The following is a 25,780-nucleotide window of genomic DNA, read 5'->3' as shown; positions in this document are numbered from 1 at the left end:
TTAGAGTTTAAATCTATGACTTGACATACTCCTAAAGGATGTAAACAACTTGACTTGTGGCTATTGCTTTCAGAAACCATACAGACCTCAAAGACCTGTCAGTTCTCATTTTAAAATGTGCTTCTACTGTCTTAAAAAATTTCCTTTTCCTTCTTTCTATAAGGAAGGCCCAAATGTACATAGAAAATGGAACAACTAGCACCTCATAAACTCAAAAATGTAAACCCACTCTGCTCTTTACACTTTTTAAACACAATAACTTTGAGTATTAGTAGAATGGTAGAAAAATTCTTCGCACCAAAACCAACAACAAAAACTCACCATTTGTTTACCACAGGTCATATTGATGGTGACCTCTAATCCTAACATGCGGGACCTACTGCTCTTTCAGGGTGCCTTACAGCTGTAAATTTTTCCATTCTGTTTGTAGATTTGAGATCTGTATTTCAGCACACCTTAAACTTGCTGAGAGGGTAGAAGATTTTATTTCAACAATTTTATTGGATGCCTTTATTTGTACGTTTGCCTGTGTTACATTTGAAAACAGTTTCAAATATGGTTAATTTTTCTAATGAAAATAAATGTTAGTATTTCAAAATGTCTTTTGATAACTTTTCAATACTGTGTACCTCCGACAGAGAGAGAATTTGATCCTGATATATACTGTGGTGTCATTGATGTGGAAACCAGGAAACCTTGTACTAGGTCTTTGACATGCAAGGTAGGATATCTTAATCAGAATAAGATTATGCAAAGTTTTGCTTCAATTTCCTGAGGAAAATGACAGAAAACTAGACATTTTTACCATCAGTAATTACCACTGTAAATGGTACCTCTCAAAACATGTTGCCCAGAACCAAGAAGGAATTGTTTTCAAAGTTGTTAATTATTTATTCGAAAATATATTTCTTAAAGTAACCTTGAGATTTGTAGTTTTGTATAAACCCTTTAAACATCCATGTTGGCATGGGACAGGCTGTGCTATACCACATGTCGGTAGTAGGGGACCAGCGTGTCCTTTTTGGGGATAACCTTTGGGTCATAGATCGTGAATTTTGAAATTCCTCATAAGCATTAAAAGTATTATTTGTTTATGCAGAATTTAAATAAATCAAGCTCCTCCCCTCTCGCACCTCCCTCTTTCCCCCCAGCAGAGTCTGCAGCAGATACTTAGGAGGTGTTTGTGTAAATGCTAATGCTGCTTGATGTATGACTGCAGCCAGCTCAGAAATAAGTCTTCTGCAGAAGCCACAGAGTATGCCTAGAGGTCAAACTCTAAATTAAACAATCCATAAAAACTTTAAATCGGATGAAATGTGTTCTCTGGCTCAAAAATCTTGGGGGTCAGAGAGGTATCACTTAGTCCCGAGGAGCCAAAAATCCAGGTCCCTTGCAATTGTGTAATATTTAGCTGCTTTCCTGCAAAGCTGCTCAGCTGTCAGTAGGGGAAGCATCTGGTAAATAAACCACCTACAGAACAAAGGTAAATGATGCTGCTAGTAAGGACCCAGAGGAACTGAACTTGAACACATTGCCCTTTTGGAATTACAGCAGGGAGACAATTGTTTGGCCAACAGAGAAGGGAAAAGCTTCAAGATTTGAGAAGAGAACTAGGCAAATCAAAAGTATAAAAGAGAAAGAAAGTAAAGTTTCTCAGCAATTCCTTATATTATACCTACTTACAAAATATTTTTTGGAATTGCTATTTGTGTCTGAATTTTGCAATGATTTTTAGCTGCTGAAACGAACCCAGTCAAACCTTTTATGCCATATGAAAAAAGATATTATATGTGACGTTAACAATTCAGAAAAATAACTTCTATCTATTTCACTTTACCTAGAATTTGTGCTATATATACACATATACATGTTACTATGTGTAGCATTCAGGACACTCAAAGGACTTTGAGTTCTCTCTGACTGGATTCTGCTGTATTTTTTACATTCCTTGGTATCTATTTGATTACATTAGTTTTCAAGGAATTGATTTGTATTTAGAATGAAGCAAAGTATTTTTATAAATATTTTTCAAGTGTCCCATTGAAAGTCTGATTTTAAACATTATTGTTTAAAATATAAGTGGAAGTTCCAACGCTAACCATTCTATGATTCTATAAAGTTTCATAAATGAAAGTAAGTATTTAGTATTTTTGGTTGTGCACTAGTTGGCAACTAAAATATCAATGTAAAAAAGATTTTTCAATTCTAGTCTTAACCTTATAAGAACTTTGATAGTTTCTTTTTTAAAAATTTGAAAGAAGCCTTTTACTCCATTGCTGGTTTTTGTTATTTTGTATCAGACAGGGATATAATGATCCACAAAGCAAATTTAAAGTTTGTTTTCTAAGTCATTCTTCCATTTGTTTACTAAACCATGAATGTGATCGTTTTCTCTGTTCTAGAGCTCTAGACACATATTCTGCCTGTTTAATTTCCACAAATCTAATAGCCTGGGATTAATTATTTATCCATGGTTTTGCAGACACATTCCTTAACCCAGCGGAGGGCTGTACAGGGTCGAAGAAAACGATTTGATTTGTTACTAGCTGAGCACAAAAGCAAAACCAGGGAAAAGGAACTTCTTCGACATTCGGATCATCATCAGCAGATGCCCCCTCTCAGGGAACCACATCCCTCACCTACTAAAACTTCCCAGGAGCTGCACCAAAATTCTCATGGAGTTACTCTTACAGAATCAAAGCCTTTATTACCTAATAAACCCAAACCTCACCCCCCCAGTCTTCCAAGGTAAGGAAAATCTGGAGATCCAAAGACATTAAATTAATGCTGGTAGCTTCATCAGGTGGATTTTGAAAGAACGATATGGTTCTGTTGGATGGGGTGTTATTTTTGCTCTAGGCCTGGTGACTGTCTGCCTGTAATTTGCAATTACATGCTGAGCTGTAACTCATAGCAAGGAAGATTTGGTGTTTGAAATAGTAAAAGATGACTTGCATCAATAAAAGCAGTTCAGCAATGATTAGACAATGCTGCTTTTCCAGGGGTACCATACCTTCTGTGCTTCTTCTCGATGTTATGAGACTGTGGAAAATATCAGAAATCTGTTATGATTTCCTTCTGTCAGTGATAATAATCACTTAAGCTTGGAATTTTTAACTAGACGTATTTCAGTAACACCTGTACTGCTTGCCTTGCCCAGGCCTCCAGGCTGTCCAGCCCAGCACAGTGGAAATGCCCCTAGTGAGTCTCCTTCTGTCCATGAGTCCCCGCACCCTCCCTTGCCTGCAGCTGAGCCAGCATCTCGGTTATCCAGTGATGAGGGAGAATGTGATGAAAAAGAAGAGCCTGTTGAAAAACTGGATTGTCATTATTCAGGTCATCATCCTCAACCAGCCGCTGTACGTTTCGAGTAAAAGTTAACCTTGATCTCTCGCTGGCTCTAAACTTGTAAACAACTAACTTGGGGGTTTTAAGGGGGGTTTTCTGTTGGGTATGTGATGTATTTTTTTTTTCTGGATTTTAAGAAAATTGTTTTGTTGCCTAGTAGGCAATGAGGATTTAACTGTAGTTCCAAAGTAAACATGCTAAAGAAATGTGTTTGGACCTCACTTCTCCGATCCAAAAGAAATCAAAACGCCAAAATACTGAAGGTTAAATTGGTAACTGCTCTAAAGGGCTGTGTTTTTGGAATAAGAACATGTAAACAGTGCCTTTTTGGTGAGATTTTGTTATTGGACTTTCCCACAGACACGCATGTTTTTTACTCAGGATGCCAATCATCACAGTAAAGGTAGCAGTGATGTGTTGTTTTAATATTTAAATCTTCATAAAAGCCAGTTGGTCTAACTAAAAACACAAGCTTTATTGCCTAGCCTGTGTATCAGATTATTTCCTTTTTTATAAAACAGACTATGAGCAAATAGCTGATAGCTCCTTGGAAAGAAATGTTACATATACATATATGTTTTTATACACACACACTGCTGTCCTTCCCTGTTTAATCAGAGCTATTCAAATTTGACCTCTGCTTTTGGATAGAAGTATGAGACTATCAGACGGGAAGAAAATAATCCCAATATACCAAGGCCAAAAATTTAAAATAGTTGTTATACCATAGAAATAAAAAATCTAATTTATATTTTTTGTCCTTGATTTAAACATCTAAAACTGTATTAATGTAGCAATATCTATTTATAAACAAATACACTGTTATTCAGCGAGTTGTTACTGAAAGTAGAAAACCCCAATAAAAATCTGTCTTTTCAGTTTTGCACATTTGGTAGTCGGCAAATTGGAAGAGGTTATTACGTGTTTGACAAGCGGTGGAACCGTATTCGATGTGCACTTGACTTCATGCTGGAGAAGCATCTGAATTCACAGATGTGGAAGTGAGTAGAAGTGACAGAGTTCTTATTCTTCTCGGTATTTGTAGAAATACATGAAGCCTGTGATTCTAGTTAAAGAAAAGCATATTGTGTACAAATTAATTGGATGAAAGTTTGATAGTCTATGCTTTATATTTTTGCAACAATTTAGTAAAACACTTTAGTGGCGTTATTCCACTTCAAGATACAATCACTTAAGTGTAGCACCATTAGACTGGGTGTTTTTCCGACGGATGGTAGCTATGTAGGTTTTTGCTTGTGTTTCTGCTCACCTGCAGGAAAATTCCTCCAGCATCTAGTAGTACAGCATCAGTTCGTGCACCACATCGGACAAACTCGATGCCTGCTTCGCAGTACGGTGTCAGTGCAGCAGGTTTCCTCTTACCCACCACGGTTATGTCATCGCCAGCATTGGTATCTCCTTCCTGCGTGTCTCTGAATAATAAATCGGTACCATCCCATGGAACGACACTAAATGCCAATCCTGCTGCTTTGGGTGCAGTGGATCCTGTCAGCAGTATGCAATCAAGACAAGTGTCTTCATCCCCTTCAACACCTACAGTGCTTTCCTCTGTACCTTCACCTATGCCCAGCAAACCTCAGAAAATGAAATCCAGCAAATCTTTTAAACCTAAGGAATCTTCTGCTGGCAGTGGCACCTGTAACAGTACCGGCAGCGTCAGTAGCAGCGGCGGCTCAGGAAAGAAGCGTAAAAACAGTTCCGCACTGCTAGCACCTTCTCATTCCACAGAGTCCTTTAGAAAAAACTGTGTGGTTAACTCTGGAAACTCTGGGACCGCCTATCATCCGTCGGTGACAGCTTCGTCCCACAGCGTTGGCCTCAACTGTATGACTAGCAAAGCCAACTCCGTTAGCCTCAAGCATGACCAATCAGGGAGGGGTCCTCCGACTGGGAGCCCTGCAGAATCGATAAAGAGAATGAGTGTGATGATGAACAGCAGCGACTCCACGCTCTCCTTGGGGCCGTTTGTTCATCAGTCCAGCGAGCTGACTGTCAATTCACACAGCAGTTTTTCACATTCGCATACTTCCCTTGACAAATTGATAGGAAAGAAAAGAAAGTGCTCACCTGGTTCAAGCAGCATTAACAGCAGCAGCAGCAGCAGCAAATCAAACAAAGTTGCCAAATTGACATCGGTGAACAACGTTCATGCAAAACACACTGGTGCAATCCCAGGGACGCAAGGACTGATGAACAATTCTCTCTTTCATCAGGTATGACATTTTGTCTCAAACTAAGCAGATACGAAAATGCCTCTTCACATGCCTGTATTACGTGTGTTCTCTTAATTAGCTAGCCAGTTCCAGATCCTATTCAAATAAAAGGTAATTCTCTTATTTATCCACTACTCATTTTGGGTTGGTTTATAGTACATTCACACAAGACTCTTAACACTCTCACAAAGTGTAGCTTTTTTTTTAAAGTAACCTTAAATATGACGTTCCAAGTTCCTCAGATGTTGCCTGTGACTTGCTCTCAGGTTAAATTCAGTCTTCACATTTAAAAAAAAAAAAAAAAAAAAGAGGATTTAAAAAATTTTAAAAATACATCTTGCCAGCCAGCCAGGAACTGAGCTGCATGTCTCAGCCTGACTTCTTGTTTCTGTGTCAGTAGTAAACATTCTACAAAGCGTAACATAATGATGCTGATAACAGAACTGTGATGCTGTGATAAAATAAGGCTATTATCCCAAGGTGCCATTGACTAACTTCTTAGTAATAACAAGATTAAATGTTATAAGTAAGAATGAAACCTTTTGAGTTGGTAAAACGAACAGATTTACTATAAAGGAAGCAGATCTCATGCTTATGTAAGATCCTATTTTAAAAATTAGTTTGGGTTTCCGGGTTTTTAAACAAATTGCACTGGAAAAGGAGTAATGTGTTGGGAGAAAAACTTGGTAAGTGAGGATGAGAGGTAATTTAGAAAGCGATAGCTCAGACTTAGTAATTCAAATTGACTTGGAGGATCACTTGGAGGGGTAAAAATAATTTGATACAGCTCAAGGAGAGTATAGAAGATGGAATTTTAGAGAGCAGGTTTAGAACTAGATTTTTCAAGACTGAAAACCCAAGAAACTTTTTGTTGCTTCTGGTGCCAAGAATCTGAAATCTGTGTACCTGGAGAGCTAGGAGGTCAGTAAGAGCTTTTTCAGAATGATTTCTTCGTTTTCCGTTTCAGCCATAGAGGAAGATTTTCACCGTTATGTTGTTTACTGTAACAAAAAAAAAAGCATTCAGATGGCTGAATTTATTTTTGGACTTACCTAATAGTTACTATTTCAACTATGCCATATAAATAAAGGAGAAATATAATTTGAAGTGAATTAAGGAAGGAAGTCATGTCTGAGACCATTATAACTTTAGAGAGCTTTAGCTTGAGAATTTTCAAGTCTTGGAGAAGCCAGCCAAGCGCATGGTGGTGTTGCCTTAGTGGTGTCACATTGTGCCTGCTGATTCGCCCCAAAATATGCTCTCATTATCCAGAAAATGTCTTTTAAGGGCATCTGCTACAACAGCCTGGCTCACTCATCCTTCTCTTTCTTTTGCTTGCTCAAAAGCCAAAGGCACGTCCCTGATAGCTGAACGCACCATGGTGAGAAACGAACTGGACAATTTTCACTACAAGCAAAACCTCCATCTGGATTTCTGGACTCCAAGATGCCTTGATTTTTCCCAACTTCCCATGGTCCTCAGGTGTGGAAATCTACTGGACTGTCACTTAAACAAGGAATTTCCCTGAAGCCATGTCTGTAGCAGTGAATATACTAGAAATGGACACTGGATGAAGTTCAGCCACATAATTGCTCTTATCAGTGTTAACGGTGGTCTGGACTGTTTGCTACCAACCTGTGAGATTTTACTTACAGGAGTACATCATCTTGCCACTATTTGACATAGATTGGCTGGGCAAACGAATGTTTTCTGGGGGGAAATAAACGTTACTGTGGACTTATTTTTATACTGATAGTGTCTTTTGTAGGTGATAGCTAACCAGACAGACACCCTCAATGGAGAGGACCCCGTGACAAGGGGGAAAAATGTGTGAGGCACAATGGAAAGAAGCCCTCAAGAAGGGAAATATGGCTTTAGTGTTTTTATAGCAATGTTCCTTTAATGGAATATAAAAATAGCACAATTCAAAAAATAGTCTGTGTTTTGCCCAGCCTTTTGCAAGTAATTTGGGATAAGAAGCTATCAGGAGTTTAAAAAAAAACCCACCGCAAAACAAACCCAACAAAACCCAGAAAAACTTGTTTGAGGCCATTGCTCAGAAAACAAGTATAAAAATGTTGTACCTGCATTATACAAAACCTATTTTCTATTCTTTCAAATAAGATTTGATTGTAGAAGAAAATAAAAGTTAATTTTATTTTAAAAAAATCCCAAAACATCAAACAAAGGCAAATGCCCAAAGAACGTATTAATTGATCTATACTGTATACCGTAGGCCTTTGTTATTTAAAAAAAACCCAACTGTATTGGTTAAATTAGGCTGGATTTGCCTTCCAGCCTGTAAAAACAGCCCTTTTAAAACTAAGTATTTAAAGTATTTAAATATTTTCTAAAAACCATAAGTCAGTTTCTTTATACCTTGTTTATGTAACTAAATCATTAACATACTACGCTTTCAACCACTCAGATTTATTTTTTATTTTTTATTTTTTTAAATTCTGGCATAAACGCCGATTTGACAGCAGAGTTCACCGTACAGCGCAGACGTACACATCGCAGTCATCCCACGCCTCCCCAGGCTTCACGAATAATAAAGGGGCCTTTACAGTTTTATATAGTCCAGTCAATTTTTCTGAAATGTTTTGTCTCGCTTCAAAACACCTCAAAAGTGAATTCTGCTAAAGGGCTTACTGTATAATTATTTGATTCGTCTAGATTTAAGTTTTTAAACATCAGGTAAAGTCTCAAAAATTTTTATTAAGGGGGCAAAGCAAAGGAAAACAAATTCCTAACCAAGAAGATATTTTTTTTTCTGCCTTAAAGGGGCATCAGCTGTTGCTGAGAAGAGACAATCTGAGCCTGGCCAATTGTTCACGTAGCCCAGCCTTCTCCCCAGTTCTGGTGGCAAGTAGTACATCAGGGAATCCAAAGCCACTCTGAGTAGCAGTTGCTTAGTAGTTTACCTAACGATGCTTTCAGTTTAACCTGAACTTGCTACAAAATCGTTGTTGTACAGCAAAACAACAAGAAGCCTCTATGCAGACACTTTAGCTTTGAATAGATACAAAAGATCACGTTGAGAAAGCAACGTACTAAAGACACTTATTATGCAAACTTTTTTAAAAAAAAACATAAAAGACAACTTTTCAGGAACAAAAGGATGCGTATTCGATAAGATGCCCTGTTGAAAGGATTGTTAGAGCTGCGATTGGTTTAACCTAGAAGGAACCAAAGTGATGTGCCACAAAGAGAAATGGAAGCGTGTTAAATCCTGCACGTTTTGAGTGAAATCTGCGCTCTGATGAAGCCCCTGGGGCAGAGCTTCCACTTCAGGATAGCGTCAGTCACAAGTGCAATTTGACTCTTGGTAGGCACAAAGGGAAAGGAAACAAAAATTCGGCAAGATTGAGCGATAGTGAGTTTGTGATCGAACTCTCCTCTGGTTTTTATTTTGCTTTTAAGGTTCTGTTGATCTGAAAGCATAATGGCAAATTCTTGCTCCTTCGATAGCAGACGTGTTAAAAAGTGAATTCCTGATCGCTGCTTGTCCAGAGCCAGTGTCTGCAGTCACCTGCGTCGCGTGGGTTTAAGCCACTGGGAGGAAAAAGTTAGAACGGCGTAAATTCTGTCTGCCCTTGAGCATAGACCTGCTAAAATATTGTGTTTTAGATCTTGGTTACAAGCAGAACTTTTTTCCTAAAGCTTTTATTGTCACGTAGTTCTTACTGTAAATAATTAAGGAAGCTTAAAATTAATTTTCCTTGCAAAATTGAATTTGCAGTGGCTGGGTTGTTTCTAGACAGATTTTGGTATTAATTTAAGAGATACAGTTTTTATAGTCTTTCCAACTTCTCGTTATGACTCCTGCAGTTTTCTTAACCTAAAAAATTGCTGCAATGATGAACAAAGAATTATACAAGGAAAAAAAAAAAACAAACCATACTTTTGTATCTTTATTTTGGAATTTCTTGTTCTATTATAAATATTGAAGTATCCCTATTTCAGAAGACATATTTTGTTAATTGATTGTACATATTTAAATATGTATTTTTGCACAGGTCTTTTTTTCTTATATCCAGTTTTGGTACAATTGAGATCATCTAGTATTTATTTATTAATTAATTAAAAAAAAAAAAGCAAATACCTTTTTATAATTTGAAGTGGTTCACTGCCAAGCCAATAGTTAACATGCCTACTTTGCAACTTAAGGGATGCCTCCGTTTTGTGAAAGCTGTGTCCCTTTTCGTGTCTCGGGAGCGGATAGACGGAAACCATCGCCCGGGTCCTGCGGTCGGGTTCTGCCGCGGGAACCCGAGCGCAGGATCGGAGCCGAGGCGGTCGATAACGGCGTTGCTTATCAGTTGCCTGATTCCCAGGAGACTACATTTAGTGAAGTGACACACTGCTTCTCTTTTTTTTTTTTTTTTTTTTTTAGTGTTTGTGTGCGTGTGTGTGCGTGCGCATTTGTGTGGGTCTCGTGGTTTAAAACTAATGGAAAAACTGAAAGTGCCTGATATAACTAGTTTTAAGCTTGGACTGTTTAGACAGCTTCTCCTTAAAAGACTTGAATGTTCAGTTGAAATTTTGGAGCTTGCTTTTTCCACCTCTATCTAATATACGTGTGCGTATATATATATGTATGTGTGCGTGTGTCTATATATATGTATATATATGTACACACACACATATATATTTTCTGAAATTAATGAGATGAGTTGACAAAAGAAAGTGAATTATGCTGGTAACTTTTGTAAAATCTTTTAATTAGAATACCTTGTGTTGGAACAATCCCATTGATAACTCATATTTAATATAATGCCAAGGGTTTGAAATACAGTTTTAACCAGCAGTTTATTTGACTGTCTCATTTTGGGAAAGGGGGGAGGTATTCATAAATGAAACAATTTAGGAAATGTTCAAAATAGTTGGTATTCCAGGAAAACAAAACAAACAAAAAAACCCAAGTAAGTACCTCTTAAAACTATATAAAAATAAAGTTGTGATTTCCAAATGACATTTCTAAGGCAGTTGTCTTCCTGTAAGAGTTCTCTTGCCAAGGAATCTCTCTCTCTCGTCTTTCACTCATTCTGTCCTGGAGGAGGGAATTGGGCTTGGGAAGATTCTTAAATGTTTCACTGTTCAGCAGAAAATAATCATTTTTACCTTTTGTGCAAGATATTTTACGTTTTAAAGATAATTTTAAAATGAGCACTACATAATGTCATTGTGAATGTAGGCCTTGAAAGCATCTTGCTCGGTGTTGAGCCTGGTTCTAAAAGCAATCTCCTGTGTAAAATGTGTGAATAGTTTGATAATTTGTATACATAATCAAGAGCATCTGATCAGCTGAACTCTGTGTTGGCTGCTGTATAGTACATGAACAAATGTCATGGGATAGAAAAATTACTTTGGATATTTAAAAGAAAAATAAATATATAGTCTATTTGTTTTGTAACAAGTTTCTGTAAATAAAATAATTTATACTATTTATAAGAAAAAGTTGTGCTTTGCTTCATGAAAAAGATTAGTTTGTTGAACAAACATGTTACTAAACAAGGCAATAAAATTAGGACTTTTCAATAAATGAGGTTGGTTGCATGGAATACATTATATGTTTCTGCTTCATTATGAAATCATTCAGCATTAAAGGAGAACATTACCTGTGTCGGTGCCTATGTGAACTGATTTCAGAGAATTGGATGTGGTCAAGTTCTGTCATCGTTCCTCAGCATCGCGTGAGCGGTTGCAGCGGCAGCCCCGTAGGATCGGATCTTTATGTTCTGCGGGGTTTTGGTGCCTGGTTTTGAGAGGTGCCTGTATCAACTCCACATTATTTTTCCTGTGCAAAGGACGTTTTTGTTACTTAAGGTTCACACTTTTATTTTTTTTTCTAAATAAAATAATGAGAAGCAGCTTTTACAACCCCAAATACAGTATGTTGAATGATGATGTTTCCGTTTTTTTTTTTTCCCTTCCAAAAAAGCATCTCGCGTATTTTCACAGTTTCCAGATTCTGTGTGTGAATTCAGCAGGTTAATTACACTTGCTGGCTTTTCTCTGCATGTGACTCGGGACTCGTGCATCGTGGATGACTTCTGAGGAGCGGTGTGTAAAACCAGTAAAACTCCTGTTAGTGGGATAGGAATTCATAGTTACATCCATGGCAATGCTTCCTTTCTTCTCTCTCTCTCTCCTTTTTCTTTTCTTTTCCAACAGTGAGAACGAAGTTTTCCTTAGTATTTGGAATAAATGCTGCAAGAAATAAATGGGGGGTCAGGCAGCAAACAGGTTCTGCTCTGCCTTTTTATAATGAGTACTCCTAATATTTACACGTTTACCTTTTGTGTTGACTGAGGATTTTTATTTATTTTTTGTCTCACCTTCCTGCAAGTATCTTTCTTTTCTAGTAGGAATTCCTAATTTCTGCTCCACCCTGTAAGCTGCTGGCACTGAAGCTGGTTGTGCAGGACTGTACAAGCGACACAATGGCAGCACGGACCATGCAGGAGATGGGAGCTCACGGAGCGGAGTGGAGCTCTGTCATCGCGTTCAGGCAAGTGAGTGACTGAGCCGTCTGCTTCAGAATTGCAGGATTATCTACAGTTAACTGCATTTTAAGTAGGGTTCTGTATCCTCTAAAACCAGTGAGGTGACGGCAGAGGGAAAAGGTTGTGTGTATCCCGTATAGTCCTGAGCTCTTTGAGGTATCTTGGAGCTCTGCAGGTGTGGAGTGTCCTCCCTCTCCCCTTCCTTGCCCGCATTGGGCACCACAGCGCCGTGCCAGGGAGCCCTGACCTCGGGCTGGGTTAGTAACCAGCAGAAGCTGGGTTATCGCTTCTCCCAGTGACTCCATCAGCTCAGTTAAGGGATTTGTCAGGAAAAATGCCTTCTGGGCAGGGGCTGGAGTAGACCCGTCAACACAGACTTCCCTGAAGCGGGCAAAAAGCAGTTTCTCTCCTGTCACTGATTGTCTTGTAGGAAAATAATCCAGTTCCAGTCCAGGAAAAGTTAATTGGTGATGTAGGAGTTTGAGCCTCGTAGCACATGCAAAGCAAATCCAAGTGTCGGAGGTTCTCTCTGCGTGTGGTTTTGTGCACGTGTGCGGGCTGTCGATGCTTTTTCCGGTGAAAATGGAAGCTGGCGATGTGTCCTTGGAACCCAAAGGTGTTGGGTAGAGATTGTTCTCCTGGTGGAGACATGTTGGGCTCAAAGGCTACAGCCTGCCTTGGGTAGGAAGACTCCTAAATCCTGGTCCTGCAGCTTCAGCTCAGGGGCCAGGGGTGCACAGCTGGCTCCGTGCCCTCGCTGCGTGCAGCTGGGCTGACAGCGACAGCCCTGGCACCGGTTGCCTTTGTACACTGGAGCATTCAGCGGCCGCTGTTACACGTGCCAGCTACCGAAATAACCAGTACCAGGGTTTGCAATTGGCTTTATTGAAATGGTTCGTTATTATCACGTTCTGCTGCAACAAATAATCAAACACACGTGGCTTGCAGGATCCACCATGGGACTCTTAATTTGACTGAGTGCTTTTCCCAGTGCTTTGGCTCAGAGCTGTGTTAGCTGCTGGATTTGTTCCCAACAAGCAGCATGGGATCTTTGCCGCGGAAAAGCAGCATATGGTTGTTTTGGTCGTTTTTGGCCTGCTAAACTTCAGGGGAATCTCGAAAACCTTTTCTGCGGTTGTTCAAACTAACCTGAAGTCAAACTTTATTGCAAAGGATGCAGACTGGCCTGAGAAGTGCAGTCAAAAAGCTTTGTCCAAGCCCGTGAGAAATGGCTGGAGCTGACACCTGTAGCCAAATCGTTACAAAAGCTTTAGCTCTTCAGCATCAGGAGGGACAGTGTGTTGCTGCTCAGTTGAGGTGCTCTCTGACAGTGCTGCAAGTTTTCTTTGCCCTCCGTTTTGCAGTCGAGCTCCCTTCGCCTGCGTCCCTTCCCTCATCCACAACGGGTGAGTCTTTCCAAAAGCGAGTGCCTTGTCTCTTGTCTGCAAGGCTGGAGCTTGAGCTCTGGAGCCCAGTGGTCAGGGAGAGAAGAAATGGAGCTGCAGGCAGGCCAGCAGAGATAGGGGAGCCAAAGACTGATTGCACACAAACCAGATTTCAGCCACTTTGCAGCAGAGTTTTACTAACAAACCCTTCAGTGCCCCATCTCCTGCCCTTCCCTTCTGTATTCCCACAGCTTAATGGCAGGGAATGTGTGGGAGATCAAGGTGGAAATTGTCTCTGTGTGTGTGCGCCTGCATCTTGAAATCTGTGTCTGCTTCTGGCTACTTTGTTGCTAGCATGAAGTCATCCTTCCAAAGTGAAACTGGAGAATGGCGTTAGTTGAAGGAACTGCACAAGCTTAAATTACGAGAGAGAATGTACAACTTTGGCATGTGGACTATAAATCCACGGAAAGGTGTCAAGACCAAGGCATGAACTGGTGTGTCTGGAGTGCCACTCGCAATCAGGGTTGAATACATGGAAATTATGAGATGAAATAAACCAAAGGTAAAACCAACGTGATCGCAGGACAGTGAAAGGTAACTTGAAGTTACTTCAGGGTTTAAAGGAAGCAGAAATCCTATCGCTGCTTATTTGACATGGAAGTTGAAGCAGGCGTTAAAAATGGTACAACAGAAAACATTATGCCCTTGATCAGCTCAAGGCCTGACCACCCGGGACCCCTCTTTGGAAAAAGACACTGTACCAGGTTGCTTTCTGTTTTTCAGGAGGGCGATGTAAATAGCTGCTCTGGCTGTGCCCTGCGCATCCAGCTGTGGACTTCAGGAGGCGCTGCTTTTCCTTACAACTGTCCACAATTTTACCCTACTGTTTGGTGTGGCTGAGAGGCCGAACTGCTGCACAAAACCTTAAAACTCTTCAGGTGAAATTGCCATGACTTTATTCCCAGGCCTTGGCCCAAAAAGCTTTGTCAAGAAGCCCCGCAGGTTCCTCCTGGATCCGTGTCACGAGATCAGAAACTGAGCAAGGCAAGTCGGGATCTTTAAAGGGGTCTTTAATAATTGCCTGTAGTACAATTACCGCTTTTCTAGGTAATGCTGACGTTTTAAAGATTCTCACTAGAATTAATTTATTGGAGGCACACTGAAAATGTTTTCTCACTTTGCTCTGGTGGGATATCTGCGCTTCTGTTTTGAACATTCTGGTTTTCACCTGCCTGAGCAGAGAAAAACAGATCCTGAAATGCTCCCACAGGATAACAGTGATGGTTAGAATAAAATAAAAAGTCAAAGCTCTGCAAATATCTTACAGCGCACTAAGAATCTTTGGAAATACTTTTATTTTTCTCACAAAGTAGACATTTCTTTTTTTCTGTTGCTCTTTTGTATACTAGAAGGGTAGCAAGATTTTCACTGAGCGAACGAAGCCTGTATCAGCCTATCTTACGTTTTTATTCCCTTCAATTTACAGTTAAAAGTATATATGGTAATACATAAGCTGAATGGAAATAATCAGATTTATTTTGTGAAGCTTTGATATAGTTAATTAAGGCCAGTTCAAATACAAGTATGTCAGAAAGGAAAATTCATCTGTGCACTGGAAATTAAATCCCTCAGTTCAGTGAAGCCTGTGGCCCATACCGTCCGTATGGAGGGATGGTCTTCTGATAGGCTGAACATTTACATGTATGGAAGGTGGAAAAAACGTTACCAAACAGTAGCCAGAACTAGAGTCTTCCTAGCTAGCTGTACGTTATCTGGTATGGAACAGTTCTAGGAAAACTGAGAGAGATAATTGCAGCTCTGGAAAGTCTGAATATTGGCCTAAATTAATTAAAACATTAAGAAGTGAGATGCATATGAACACACAAAATATAAAATCAAATAGCTGACCACATAGTAAACAAACTAGGAATCTAGGAATCTTTTTTTATTTTTATTATTCCAAAGAAAGTGAAGATCAGAATTTCCTTCTAATCGGTACCGTCTGAAATTTAAATCTTTAAACTCAAGCTAAATAGCTGCTTCTTAAGCACGGGGAGTTGGAGCCAAAACAACCCAAAGCCAGCACAACTTCTGCTAAGTAGTAAAGAAAACCCAAAATCATTAGGCTGTGTTTTGGGTTTTACAGAGAGTATTTACTAATGGACCCTCAACACTGTGGCTGAGGAGTCTAACCTCGGGCAGGCGGCAGTGATTCAAAGACAGGATATCCTCTGCGATCCCGCAGTAAGAGGAGCGGCACGTGAAATTCCACGCTGTCTTATCTGTTGCACAGCAGCTCCCAAATGTCAGGATCGTTCTCTGAGTGTATCTACCTGTTGGTGTTACTTCAAGCACTAAGGTCACAATGAACACAGAGCAGATGGATTCTGTTGCTGAGTGCAGTGCCATCCAACAGCTAACAGAGCTAAGTCTCAGACCTTGAGAGGAAAAAAAGAAACCTCAAGCCAAGGCAGCAGGGCGAACAGCTGCTGCCGTCGGCTCTGCTGCAGCCAGAAACCATGTGTCATCAGGATGGCAGCAGCCTACTTCGGACGCTCCCCAGCAGCTGTGAAGAAAGAAATCGCAACCCCCTACGGTATTTGATCAGTTGTGTCAAACTGCAATAGTGTCTTCTGCTGCTCCTACCATCACTCTGACATCTGCAAACCTAACAGAGGAGGTAATTACAAACGTGATGCTTTGCTCATGTGCTGACTTGCTTTTCAACAGGAAAATGTCATTTTAATGGAGAGGCTACTTTGGTTCAAGATGTTGCCAGAGTTACAGTCCTTACAGGTTTTGTGGCTATTATTATTGCTTCGCCACAGCTATTTTCATCCTTATTTCTCTCCCTTAAGCTGTAATTCTCTCATAACAAGAGTTTGTCCTGTCTGGATGTCCTGGTTTCAGCTGGGACAGAGTTGGTGGTTCTTTTTAGCAGCTAGAAGAGCTCTGTGTTTCTGTTTTAGTTTGGGACTCATTGCAAGAATGTTGACAGCACACTGATGTTTATAGTAGTATGAAATTATTCATATCTCAACCCACAGGTCTCTGTCTCTTTTCCCCTTTAATTCTCTTCCCTCATCCACCCTGGGGGTGGGGAGGGTGAGCGGGCGCCTGTGTGGAGTTTAGTTGCCGGCTGGCCTAAGTGCACCATCTCAGCTAAAATTTTTGGCTACTTTATCATGCAACTGATTCTTTTCACCTTTGATTCAAATACAGAAGTCTGAAAAAAGCAGGCACGGAATTGCTGTTAGTTCTTTCTGTTCACAGATCTTGATGCTGCTCTGCTATTAAACACTGTATACACAGTCGAGTAAAGGAACAAAGTAGGTTACAAGAGATCACCAACTGTATCATACATTTAATAAATGAACTGGGATCCATACACCAAAAGAGAACATTGTTTACATAATGAAGTGGAAAGTAAAAACACTACCTCTCTTGCTAGTAATTTTTTTACCTACAGTATACCAAGTTATACAATATATTTATAGGTTACTTCCAAAATGTTTTAAACATCTAAATTTTGCATTCTCTTGCATTAAAAAATTACATATTAATTACTCTGGAAAGTTTCTGAACTCTGTTTAGCAGCAAATCTCCTTTCTTGATGGTTTCTTGGTACTGCCAGTTCTTGCTATCAGGCCTAGGAATTGAGGGGGGGAAAAAGAGGTTTAGAAATGAAAACATTTTACACCAAGCCACTTACTTACATTTCTGTAATAAGTGTCATCAAAATGTACAGAATTCAACTGGGCTTTCAAAAACAGTTTCTAGGAACTGATAGCATACCTGTTGGTTTCTACAATCTCATTTACTTTGTCTATTTTGCAGTGTAATCGTCCAGCTGCAATAAATCTTGAAAGCTCCCTAAGTAAAGAAAAAAAAAAAAAGTTGGTTAAATCATGTTTCACCATGGACCTGTAGATCTGGCAGCACTGAACCTGCTCCTACAAAACAACAGTGTCACCACGCTGAATTTCTGGAGCAACAGCCTATGCATTTTCGTAAGGTGTCTTATGCATCCTCATCTTATTAAAGCTTAGACATGACAAACAAGAATAATCACTTTAGCCATCTGAGTACAAAATGTCGTATTTTCTTCTCAGGCCAAAGTGTCATACTGGAGGTAGTGAAATTCATCACTTAGCATCAACTATTCTTCAAATTCCAAGGTGGCAGTTGTGTAGTTTGCCTATTCGGAATTTATCCTGAGATAAATATCTTCGTGCCAGTCAATTCACTAGAAAAGTCTCTTAATAGTTACCTACTCTCTAGTAGCTCTAAATATGCTGCTTTTAAAAATTATTATTTTTCTTAATCTATTGGTGGTCCCCAGCACATTACATATGGTAGAAGAAAATATTCGTGTGATCAAGAGTCAGGCAAGTTACAACTAGTAATAAATTACTGGGAAGTAAAAAAACTAGCATGACTTTAAAACATTTACCTTTGAATTGAATGGTACTTGGTTTTTCTTTAAACACCTATTGATTCATTTCTGAGTATTCCGATCAGTATTCATATTTCTGTAACACTTTTCTGTATTAGAAAATCTGAAACTTCTCTATAAAAGAAGAATGACTCTTGTGAAAGCGTTTGAAACTGTGTGTCATGTACAAGGAGTAAAAGACACTTTCTCATTTTACAACAGTTCTTTCTCATCACGATCTAAATCTGTTGAAAATTGGGATTGCAGTGTACATTTGATTTGAGTGAAAAACATCAGATCCTGCCCACATGTCAGAAAGCAAGCAAAACTAAATAAGGAGACTGTTAGGGTGCATAAACTGAGCGGATCCCCAAAGTTGCAACAGTTAAGCTTTTGCGTAGTTGTGAACTAAGTCATCCTCTAAAACCTTAATTTCATAGCTTGTGAAGGTCCACAGAAATAGCAGTATAAGGAACAAAGTTATTTAATAAAAAAGTAGTTTCCCATATGGCACTTAGAGCAAAAGATATACCTGAAGATTGTCATGAGAGATTGCAGTCAAATTATCTTCTTTACTGAAACATACAGTTCGTTTAAATTTAGCTAAGCATAACTTGGCACGTTTAGAATCAAAGTAGAACAAAGATTTTTTTATTCATAATGGGAACATTATAAATAACTAGAAGATGTAGAATGAGATCTTTATGAACTTAAAAAGCCAAATAACTTACTGATCTATGAATTCTACACTGACTCCAAATGCTTCTGCCATGTATCCTAATGTCAGCGACCGGTAAGACTCCAGGAGCTGGCTGTACGCGTGAATCCTCATTTCCCGCACATAGTATCGATAGTGAGGTGCAAACAGCCAGTCCTTTTTCATCTCTTGCTCTACAATAGCTGAAAAGAATAAAAAAAAAAAAAAAAAAGAGAAGGGGTCAGTAATCTCTGAAAAACGTAAAAGGTCAGTTATGTGAATGAAACACTTCACACCAGTTAATAAGTCATCGATGTGACTGTGACTACACCATGTTCTTGCGTACTCAGGATACAAAAGGTACTCCACGCTACAGAGGAGGGCTGGATAATCTGTATCAGTCCTAGAAGCAGAAGCAGTAATAACCTGCAAACAGTATTGTGGCAAAGCTAATGACCTCTTTGAAGCCAGGGCGTGAGCTGGTCTCCCCTCTGCTGCAGGGGAACCACCTCACTGAAGGCGAGTGCTGGGACCTGCTGCCTCATGGGAGCAACGCGGAGCTGGGAAACAAGTGGCACCTGGCGTCTGGCTGCTTGAAGAAACGTTGTTACCCAAAAGCCAGGTAAGGGAATGAGATTAACTTTCTGGTACGAGCCCTAAAATTAGTTACAAAGATTTCTAGGCACTGAAGTGACTTCTTCTGACAGTTTTCATTCTCAGCTCAAATAAGGCCAGCAATAGAAAAACGTTGCCCTTAGCGTTTCATCTCACCAGGCCTAGTCTTCTGCAAAATGAAAGGTTCTCTTCTGCTTTTCCTAAAGATCTTATTTTCCTGTATTCTAAATCTTGCAGAAGGAAAGCAAGCAGTCTGCGAGGTGGCAAGAATGAGGGAAGCTTTCTGAAAAGCTTTTCTTCAGCATCACCCCTTTACATGGAAACCAGAGCAGAAAGCCAACGGTAATAACAACAAAGAAAACTTCCTATGCAATTTCTTCTACAGGTTGAGGTTTCAGGGCCTTTGGACTACAAGTCCTATAACTTATTACAAAGATGAAACCTTTCAAAGCTTTCCTATCTGACCTAGCTCTTCAGGTAAGATGGTGTTCCACAGCCATTTTCAAAATGCTTTTCCACCTAATCAGATGGGACCTTTCATTTCGTTTATTTGTTTTAAAAATCAAACAGCAGCAAATCTTAGGTCCCTGTTTCAAAGAAAAATATCTCTCTTTTTTTTTTTTTTCCTGCATAAAGTAGCTCTAGTTCTTGACTGTAGCTGCTCCACAACAATTGTGCATGATGTGAAACAAACACCTGTAGCACCTGAAATAGTGTTGGAGGAAAAAACACAGCCTTACCTAATGACTGGAAAAAGGCTGCATAACGGCATTCGTACAGAGAAAAGAGATACTGTCGTACAGCTGGCAAACTGTGTAGCACTTCCAGAATCTCTGCTCCTTTAATCACCTGAAAGCAGACAGACATGTTTAAATACCATCACTTTCAACCTGGAGATAAACAGGCTGAAGAAAGGCTGTGTCTGTTTGAACCTGTGTTTTCATCCGCTTTCCTCACCTTTTCCCTCAGGTCAGGCCTGTCTAATGCAATCATGCTGACGTAGACGGTGTATGTCACAAACGTTTTGTAATCCATTAGTTCATAGGATGTAAACGTTGACACTGTATCAAGGAAGAGCTCTGCTGCTTGTTTGAAATCTCGAATAGCTACGCAGTAAAGGCCCTGGTACACTTTCAGACGGTTTCTCCTGTCCCAGTCTCCTCCTTCTTCTATTAGACTTAAAACAGAACAAAAAGAAGTGTTTACTTACAGAAAGGTATTATGTAATAAGCTACATGAAACGAGCACAGTAAATGAACTAATACCATGTGATTAATTTGTTCTACGTTACAACTTGTTGAAATGGTCTGAGCTTCGTACACCTGCCAGGGGTCTCCTTGGGACCAGAGAGGCCAGTGCTTTTGCACAGTGCAAGTTCCAACTGAGAGGAAAATTTATAGGCTCTGAAGTTGTGGCCAGAGTCTTCTGAGATGTGCAGGTAAATTTTACTGTCAACCTTGGCTGTGGCAACGTACTTCCACTGCTTAATGCTGCTAAAATTGACACTATCCAACTAGCAACACGGAAAATTATGTAAAAGTTGCCACTTCTCAGGAATCATACAGGAACCCCTGAAGTTCAAAACGTAGAGAGCACAGAGACACTGAAGCTAGGAGCAGAAACAAGGGAAGGGCAGCTGCACCGTGGTGACACCGGGCTCTTGCTTCTAGAGGAAAAGCTGGCACTTTACTGAGCCAGCTGGGTGGACTGGCAGCAGCTGGATTCAGCTGGCAATCCGGCACTGCACTTCATCGTACAATCTCATCACACTCAAATTGTGTGTTCTGACAGGAGGGAAAGTGGGAGCAGAGGGTGGCTACAAATTAAAATCAATCAGCTGCTAGAAAACAGCTGACGCAAAAATTAATCTTTCTTTTCTCTTCCCCCTCATAAAAAAATCTAGGAATCTAGTACGAGGTAACGCCCACCCATCCCTGATTCTGTCTCACACTCAGTAGTTTCTCAGCAGCCAAGGTATTTATCTTCCATTTCTTTTGTCACAGCTTCTCGGAAACGCTCTAGTGCACTCAAACAACCCAAGCAGTACCTTTTTGCCTTTTCAATGTTCCGTGTGATGAGGTCGTTATCCATGTAGAACAAACCGATCCTTAGAAGATAGAACACAATATCCAGACGATGTCCCAGTGCCACAGTTTTGTCATAAGTCTTGCGGAATGCCGTCAGAGCTCCCTCCTAACAAGACAGTATTTTCTACCGTTAAGAACATTAAAAGCACCTAGAATATTTACAAAATGTCTGGTTTCAGTACACACCTAGTCTTCTGCTGATAGTTGTGACTTTGTTAGTCTCCCACAGAACTTTAAGATTATTCAGAATGCATCATGTTAAAGAATCACAGTTTAAATCAAGTTAAAAGAGCCAATCCGCATCTATCTTATAAATCTAAGGACTATGAAAATTCACTCTGTAACTTGAAATTAAGTTGCACTATGTAAATAGCTTAGAAAAGCCTAAAGACACAAAGAAAATGAAAAGTAACAACAGCAAATGGAAAATAACTTTCCCTTTTGAAGAAAAAAAATATTTTCTTTCAAGGGCTACTTGTTTTTTTCTAGATAATTTAAATTTCACTAACCTCCTCCCCTATCTCCCACCCACGTCTGAGTTGTGCCATACAGAAAACACACTGTAAGTCACTCAGCTTCCTCCCCACGAACAGCACGCACTGGAACCTGCCTAGCTAAGAGGATTACAATGCAGAATTTTTCATGTGAGTCCACAAAGCCTCTGCCATGAACCAACCTTGTCCCCGATCCTGCACAGGTACTCAGCTTTGGCCATCATCGCATCCCGGATTTCACTCTCCCCCAGGATCTTTTCTGCATCTTCTAACTCGTTGTCGAGACGTTTCAATTCTTCCTCATTAGCTTTCTTCATTTTGTTCAGCAGGTCCATGTCAATCTGCCATTCCAGAGACTTGCAGAGCGCTTCATAGTACGGAGCCATGTCTGAAAGAAAGGCAGAAAGGCTCCTGCTAATTGCTGCCATAAGTGTGGGCGCGTTTCTAGCGCAGGGCGCTGAAGGACAACACAACTGACTGTCAACGCCAGCCACGACCTTTCTGCGATCAGGTACTTATTCAATCCAGACATGACAGGCCCAGTGTTGCAGCGGGCCGTGCCTGTCATGCTGACTCTTCTATCACCGCTCTCTTTACACCTCTCCCACTTGCACTTTCCTTGTTATTTATCCGACTCTGAGCACAGCGGACCCCAGCGCTCGACTCGTGCCTTTCCCAACACCAGCTCGGTGTCACAGTGGTCCAAGCTGGGGACGAGGCACCACACCGAGTGCCCAAACCCCTCCCTACCCCACCTGCCCTCCAGCCCCCTGTGGCTCCCGGACAGACTGATGTCCCAGGGTCAGATCGATGCCCTCCAGCTGGGACGCGCGTGCACACACAGGCTACACCCCCCCCACCGCCCCCGGGATAAACGAACGCGGTCAGACCGGCTCCTCGCCTGCACACGCGCCTCTGGGCAAGACAGACAGACGGAGCGGCCCCACCGCCCCGGGGGAAGGGACAGGCGCCCCTGCACCCCGCAGACGGACAGAGACCCCCCCCACCCCCCCGCCTCCTCGCACTCACTGTGGAGCCGCACGGCCGCCATCAGCTCGTCACGGGCGGCGGCGTCGGGCGTGCGGGACCGGAGGCTGAGGAGGAAGCGGAGCTGCGCGATGCGAAGGTCGGGGTTCTTGGGCAGCCCCTCCTCCTCCAGGTTCTCCAGCGGCATGGCGGCGGCGGGACGGGACGGGGCCGCTCGGCTCCGGGAGGCAGCGGGCAGGCGGCGGCGGCGGCGGCGCGGGCCAGTGACTCAGCTGCGACGAGCGGAAACGGCGGCGCGCTTCCGTCTCGCAGCGCCCCCTGCCGGGCCGGAGGGCACGCATGGCGGGGTGCGCATGCGCAGGAGGATGCCGGAGGGAGGGAAGGGGGGCGGGTGCCCGTTTTGCGCGTGCGCATGCGCAGTGCCGTCTATAGGGGACGGCGGCGGTGGCTATAGGTGCCGTGGGCTCCGGGCTGGGCACGCACCGTGCGGGCTACCGAGGCTGTGCACACTGCGGGGGCTGAGCGGGCACAGGCTGTCGGGGCCGCCCGCGCACGGCGTAGGCTATAGGGCCGTGCACGCGCGGTCTATAGGGGCTGTGGGTGCGCACGGCGCTGTGCCCCCTCCCCGCCCGGTGCCTGCACCGTGTGTCCGACCCGTGCCCGGGGCCCGCCCGCCTTCCGCCGCTCTCCGCGGGGGTCGCGCGTACACTCCGCTCCGGTTCGGGTTCCGTTCGGCTTTTTTCCAGCGGCTTCTCGGGTGTTTGGTGCTTGGAGCACAAGGCAGGGAGGGAGACTCGAACGGGAGCTCAGGTGTTGCTGTGGGAGGAAAAAAAAAAAAAAAAAGTAGATTTGTAGCTTTTAGAGTAACAGAAAAAAGCTGGAATGTTACCCAAAAGCATGCCTGGGGCTAGTAAAAAAAGCAGAAGGCAAATAAAAGGGACTTTAAACCCTCGTGTTTTGGTTCTGTCTCATCCGAGTTGGGGGAGAGCGACACTCCTGATGTCTCTGGCCTGCGTGCTTCTCGTTAGCTTTTCTTAACGTTTCTCCATCTCTTTATCAAACATTTTCCTGTTTATCTTTTCTGACCTCACGCAACACGTGGTGCCGGTACCAAGGGCTGGAGCGTGTTCCTGGCAAATGCCCTCACCTTTGGCGCTGGTCACCCGAGAGGCACCCATGGCAGGGGCAGCAGCGATGGGTGGTCCCAGCACGTCACCCCCAGCCCTGCCCCACTCCCACTGCCCGATGGGGACTGCCTGCAAATAGTCTGTGCCAATGGACGGGCTCCCAGCTGGGCTCCTCCAGATGCTTTTTGCGTTTAAATGATGTCATTTGCTGGAATTGGGTTTTAAACACAACGGTTTTTGCCGGTGCCTCTATTTTGTATTGGGTTTTTCATCGAGGTCATGGGAGAAACTGTTCTGGCACAGTGTATTCCTAAGATTGGCTTCTTTTTATTGGGCATGAATTATTTAGAAGTTTGCTGGAAGGAACTGTTGTCTGCTGCATTTTTGATAAATGCTAATATTTGTTATGTCAATTCTGATTTTTTTTTTTTTTTCATTTAAATCGCCAGCTTGTAATTCTGCAGCATTTTAGGATACACTAAAGAAGAATCTGTGTGTTAGGTTGAGCAGCTCCTTTGTTTCTTTTGGAGCAGGTTTTTTTTTTTGTCTTCTCTTTCTTATTTTGAGTTGCAATCGCTTTTGTATTGATTGCACAATAAGGAATTGCTTCCGTGCTTTGCGGAGAGCTGCACGTAGATCTGTAGCAGCAGTGTTTATGCTATTTGCTGTTGGCCATTGCGTTTGCTCAGAGCCCTATTAATAAGGCTTTTTTGTGACAGACACTTTTAGGCCTCTTGCATATTTGTCTCTTGAATCTTGTCCCCAGCTATGTTCCTTGGGCAGTGTGCTCCTGCGCTGTGGTGTGCTGTTTATTCTTAGCAGGCCTTGTTTAGGCAGAAAAGGACAGTTGAGTTTTTTGTGCTAAGTAAGGCTGGTGTTTCATACGCTCAGGCACTGCACACATGGGTGAGCGTTACTCGTGTGAGCAGACGAGCTGGGATTAGCTCACGAAAGTTGAAGAAGAAATAAAAAAAATTGAATCAGCTCCAACGTCCACTTATTGCAGCCGGTCTCTCCAGCGCTGGGTGGGAGGTGGAAAGTATGTGCAGCTCCCTTGTAAGCAGATAACCTGGCTGTCACCTTAGCTGTTTTCCTAACCCCTAATAAAGATTGGTTTGCAAACACAGCTGGAGGTCTGCCTCTCTTCCAAAATTTACGTCGTTCGTAGCTATTATAGCTCTGGCCATTCTTACTGCCTGTAGAAATGCTCACGTCCTGTTAATGTCGCTGCATCTTTGACAGCTACGATGCACTGTGGCAGTAAAAGCCACACTTTCATTATGTGCTGTGGGTGAAAAAGTTCTTCGTTCTCCCTTTTCTGGATTTGTCACTTATTTAATTGACCCCAAAATAAGTTGCTAGGTGTGAGAAGAGTAAGGGAGCTGAGTTTTAATTTTCCTGGGTTTAGCTATTGCTAATATGTTGTGGTTTTTGTTTGTAACCATATGAAACACCAGTTAATTAAAAAGCCCCCAGTATTTATTGTCCATAAATATTTGCCCATATTTTCTTATTTATGTGTATTTAAACAATCACTGGGAGCAAGGGAGCTGGCTACAAGCATGTGATGTTCCCTGCTAAGCATGAAAGGAAATTCAGAGGCAATATTTATATCTCAAATATTACTATGAAGAAATAAGGCCTTGTAGTGACCGTAATTCTCATGTGGCCTTCGCAGCATTCAAAAGGATCCAAATGAATAAATATCCAAATGAATAAATACTTTCTCCCCCTCCCCCAAAATGGACCTCAAGTAATTGTTTCCTTCCTTGCAAGATGCACAGGGCTGCGAGGAGCCCTGTGGTGGCTGCTAGTAACTGTAATGATACTCGTGCTTGAAAAGCGATGGTACGAATATG

The 25,780-nt window shown here is 41.7% G+C and overlaps 2 protein-coding genes across 3 annotated transcripts in view; one reads left to right on the top strand and one right to left on the bottom strand.

The window, feature by feature from the left end:
* The window catches only part of ATXN7 (ataxin 7), a 60,372-nt gene extending 52,651 nt beyond the window's left edge, over positions 1-7,721 (top strand). The window contains exons 6-11 of the mRNA XM_086619063.1: positions 639-721; positions 2,483-2,748; positions 3,161-3,359; positions 4,228-4,349; positions 4,625-5,582; positions 6,929-7,721. Of these exons, the coding sequence (XP_086475189.1) occupies positions 639-721; positions 2,483-2,748; positions 3,161-3,359; positions 4,228-4,349; positions 4,625-5,582; positions 6,929-6,946 (1,646 nt within the window). The 3' untranslated portion in view covers positions 6,947-7,721. The remainder of the gene's footprint in view (positions 1-638; positions 722-2,482; positions 2,749-3,160; positions 3,360-4,227; positions 4,350-4,624; positions 5,583-6,928) is intronic.
* A 7,125-nt stretch (positions 7,722-14,846) lies between these two features.
* Positions 14,847-22,981, bottom strand: PSMD6 (proteasome 26S subunit, non-ATPase 6). 2 transcript variants are annotated; one of them, XM_086618827.1, is made up of 8 exons: positions 22,837-22,981; positions 21,990-22,195; positions 21,274-21,419; positions 20,184-20,403; positions 19,967-20,075; positions 18,646-18,814; positions 17,275-17,352; positions 14,847-17,128 (listed from the first exon to the last, which is right to left on the bottom strand). In XM_086618827.1, exons 1-8 carry the CDS (start codon positions 22,979-22,981, stop codon positions 17,032-17,034), a joined length of 1,170 nt encoding a protein of 389 aa, XP_086474953.1. In that variant the 3' UTR covers positions 14,847-17,031. The 2 variants fall into 2 exon arrangements, with proteins under 2 accessions (XP_086474953.1, XP_086474954.1); XM_086618828.1 differs by having other exon boundaries at positions 21,990-22,197; positions 22,956-22,981.
* Between the last annotated feature and the right edge of the window lie 2,799 nt (positions 22,982-25,780).

This window comes from Tauraco erythrolophus, chromosome 12, assembly GCF_009769465.1.
Source record: "Tauraco erythrolophus isolate bTauEry1 chromosome 12, bTauEry1.pri, whole genome shotgun sequence".
Taxonomy (NCBI): Eukaryota; Metazoa; Chordata; class Aves; order Musophagiformes; family Musophagidae; genus Tauraco; species Tauraco erythrolophus.
The sequence above is the reverse complement of the archived record's forward strand: the minus strand, read 5'-3'. Positions and strand labels throughout refer to the sequence as shown.

Coding starts and splice junctions, on each gene's coding strand:
- PSMD6 (XM_086618827.1), bottom strand. CDS start 22,981: ATGCCGCTGGAGAACCTGGAGGAGGAGGGGCTGCCCAAGAACCCCGAC. Junction 21,420..21,989: donor TGTGCAGGATCGGGGACAAG/GTTGGTTCATGG, acceptor CTGTCTTGTTAG/GAGGGAGCTCTGACGGCATT. Junction 17,353..18,645: donor AGTGTAGAATTCATAGATCA/GTAAGTTATTTG, acceptor TTCTTTACTTAG/GGAGCTTTCAAGATTTATTG.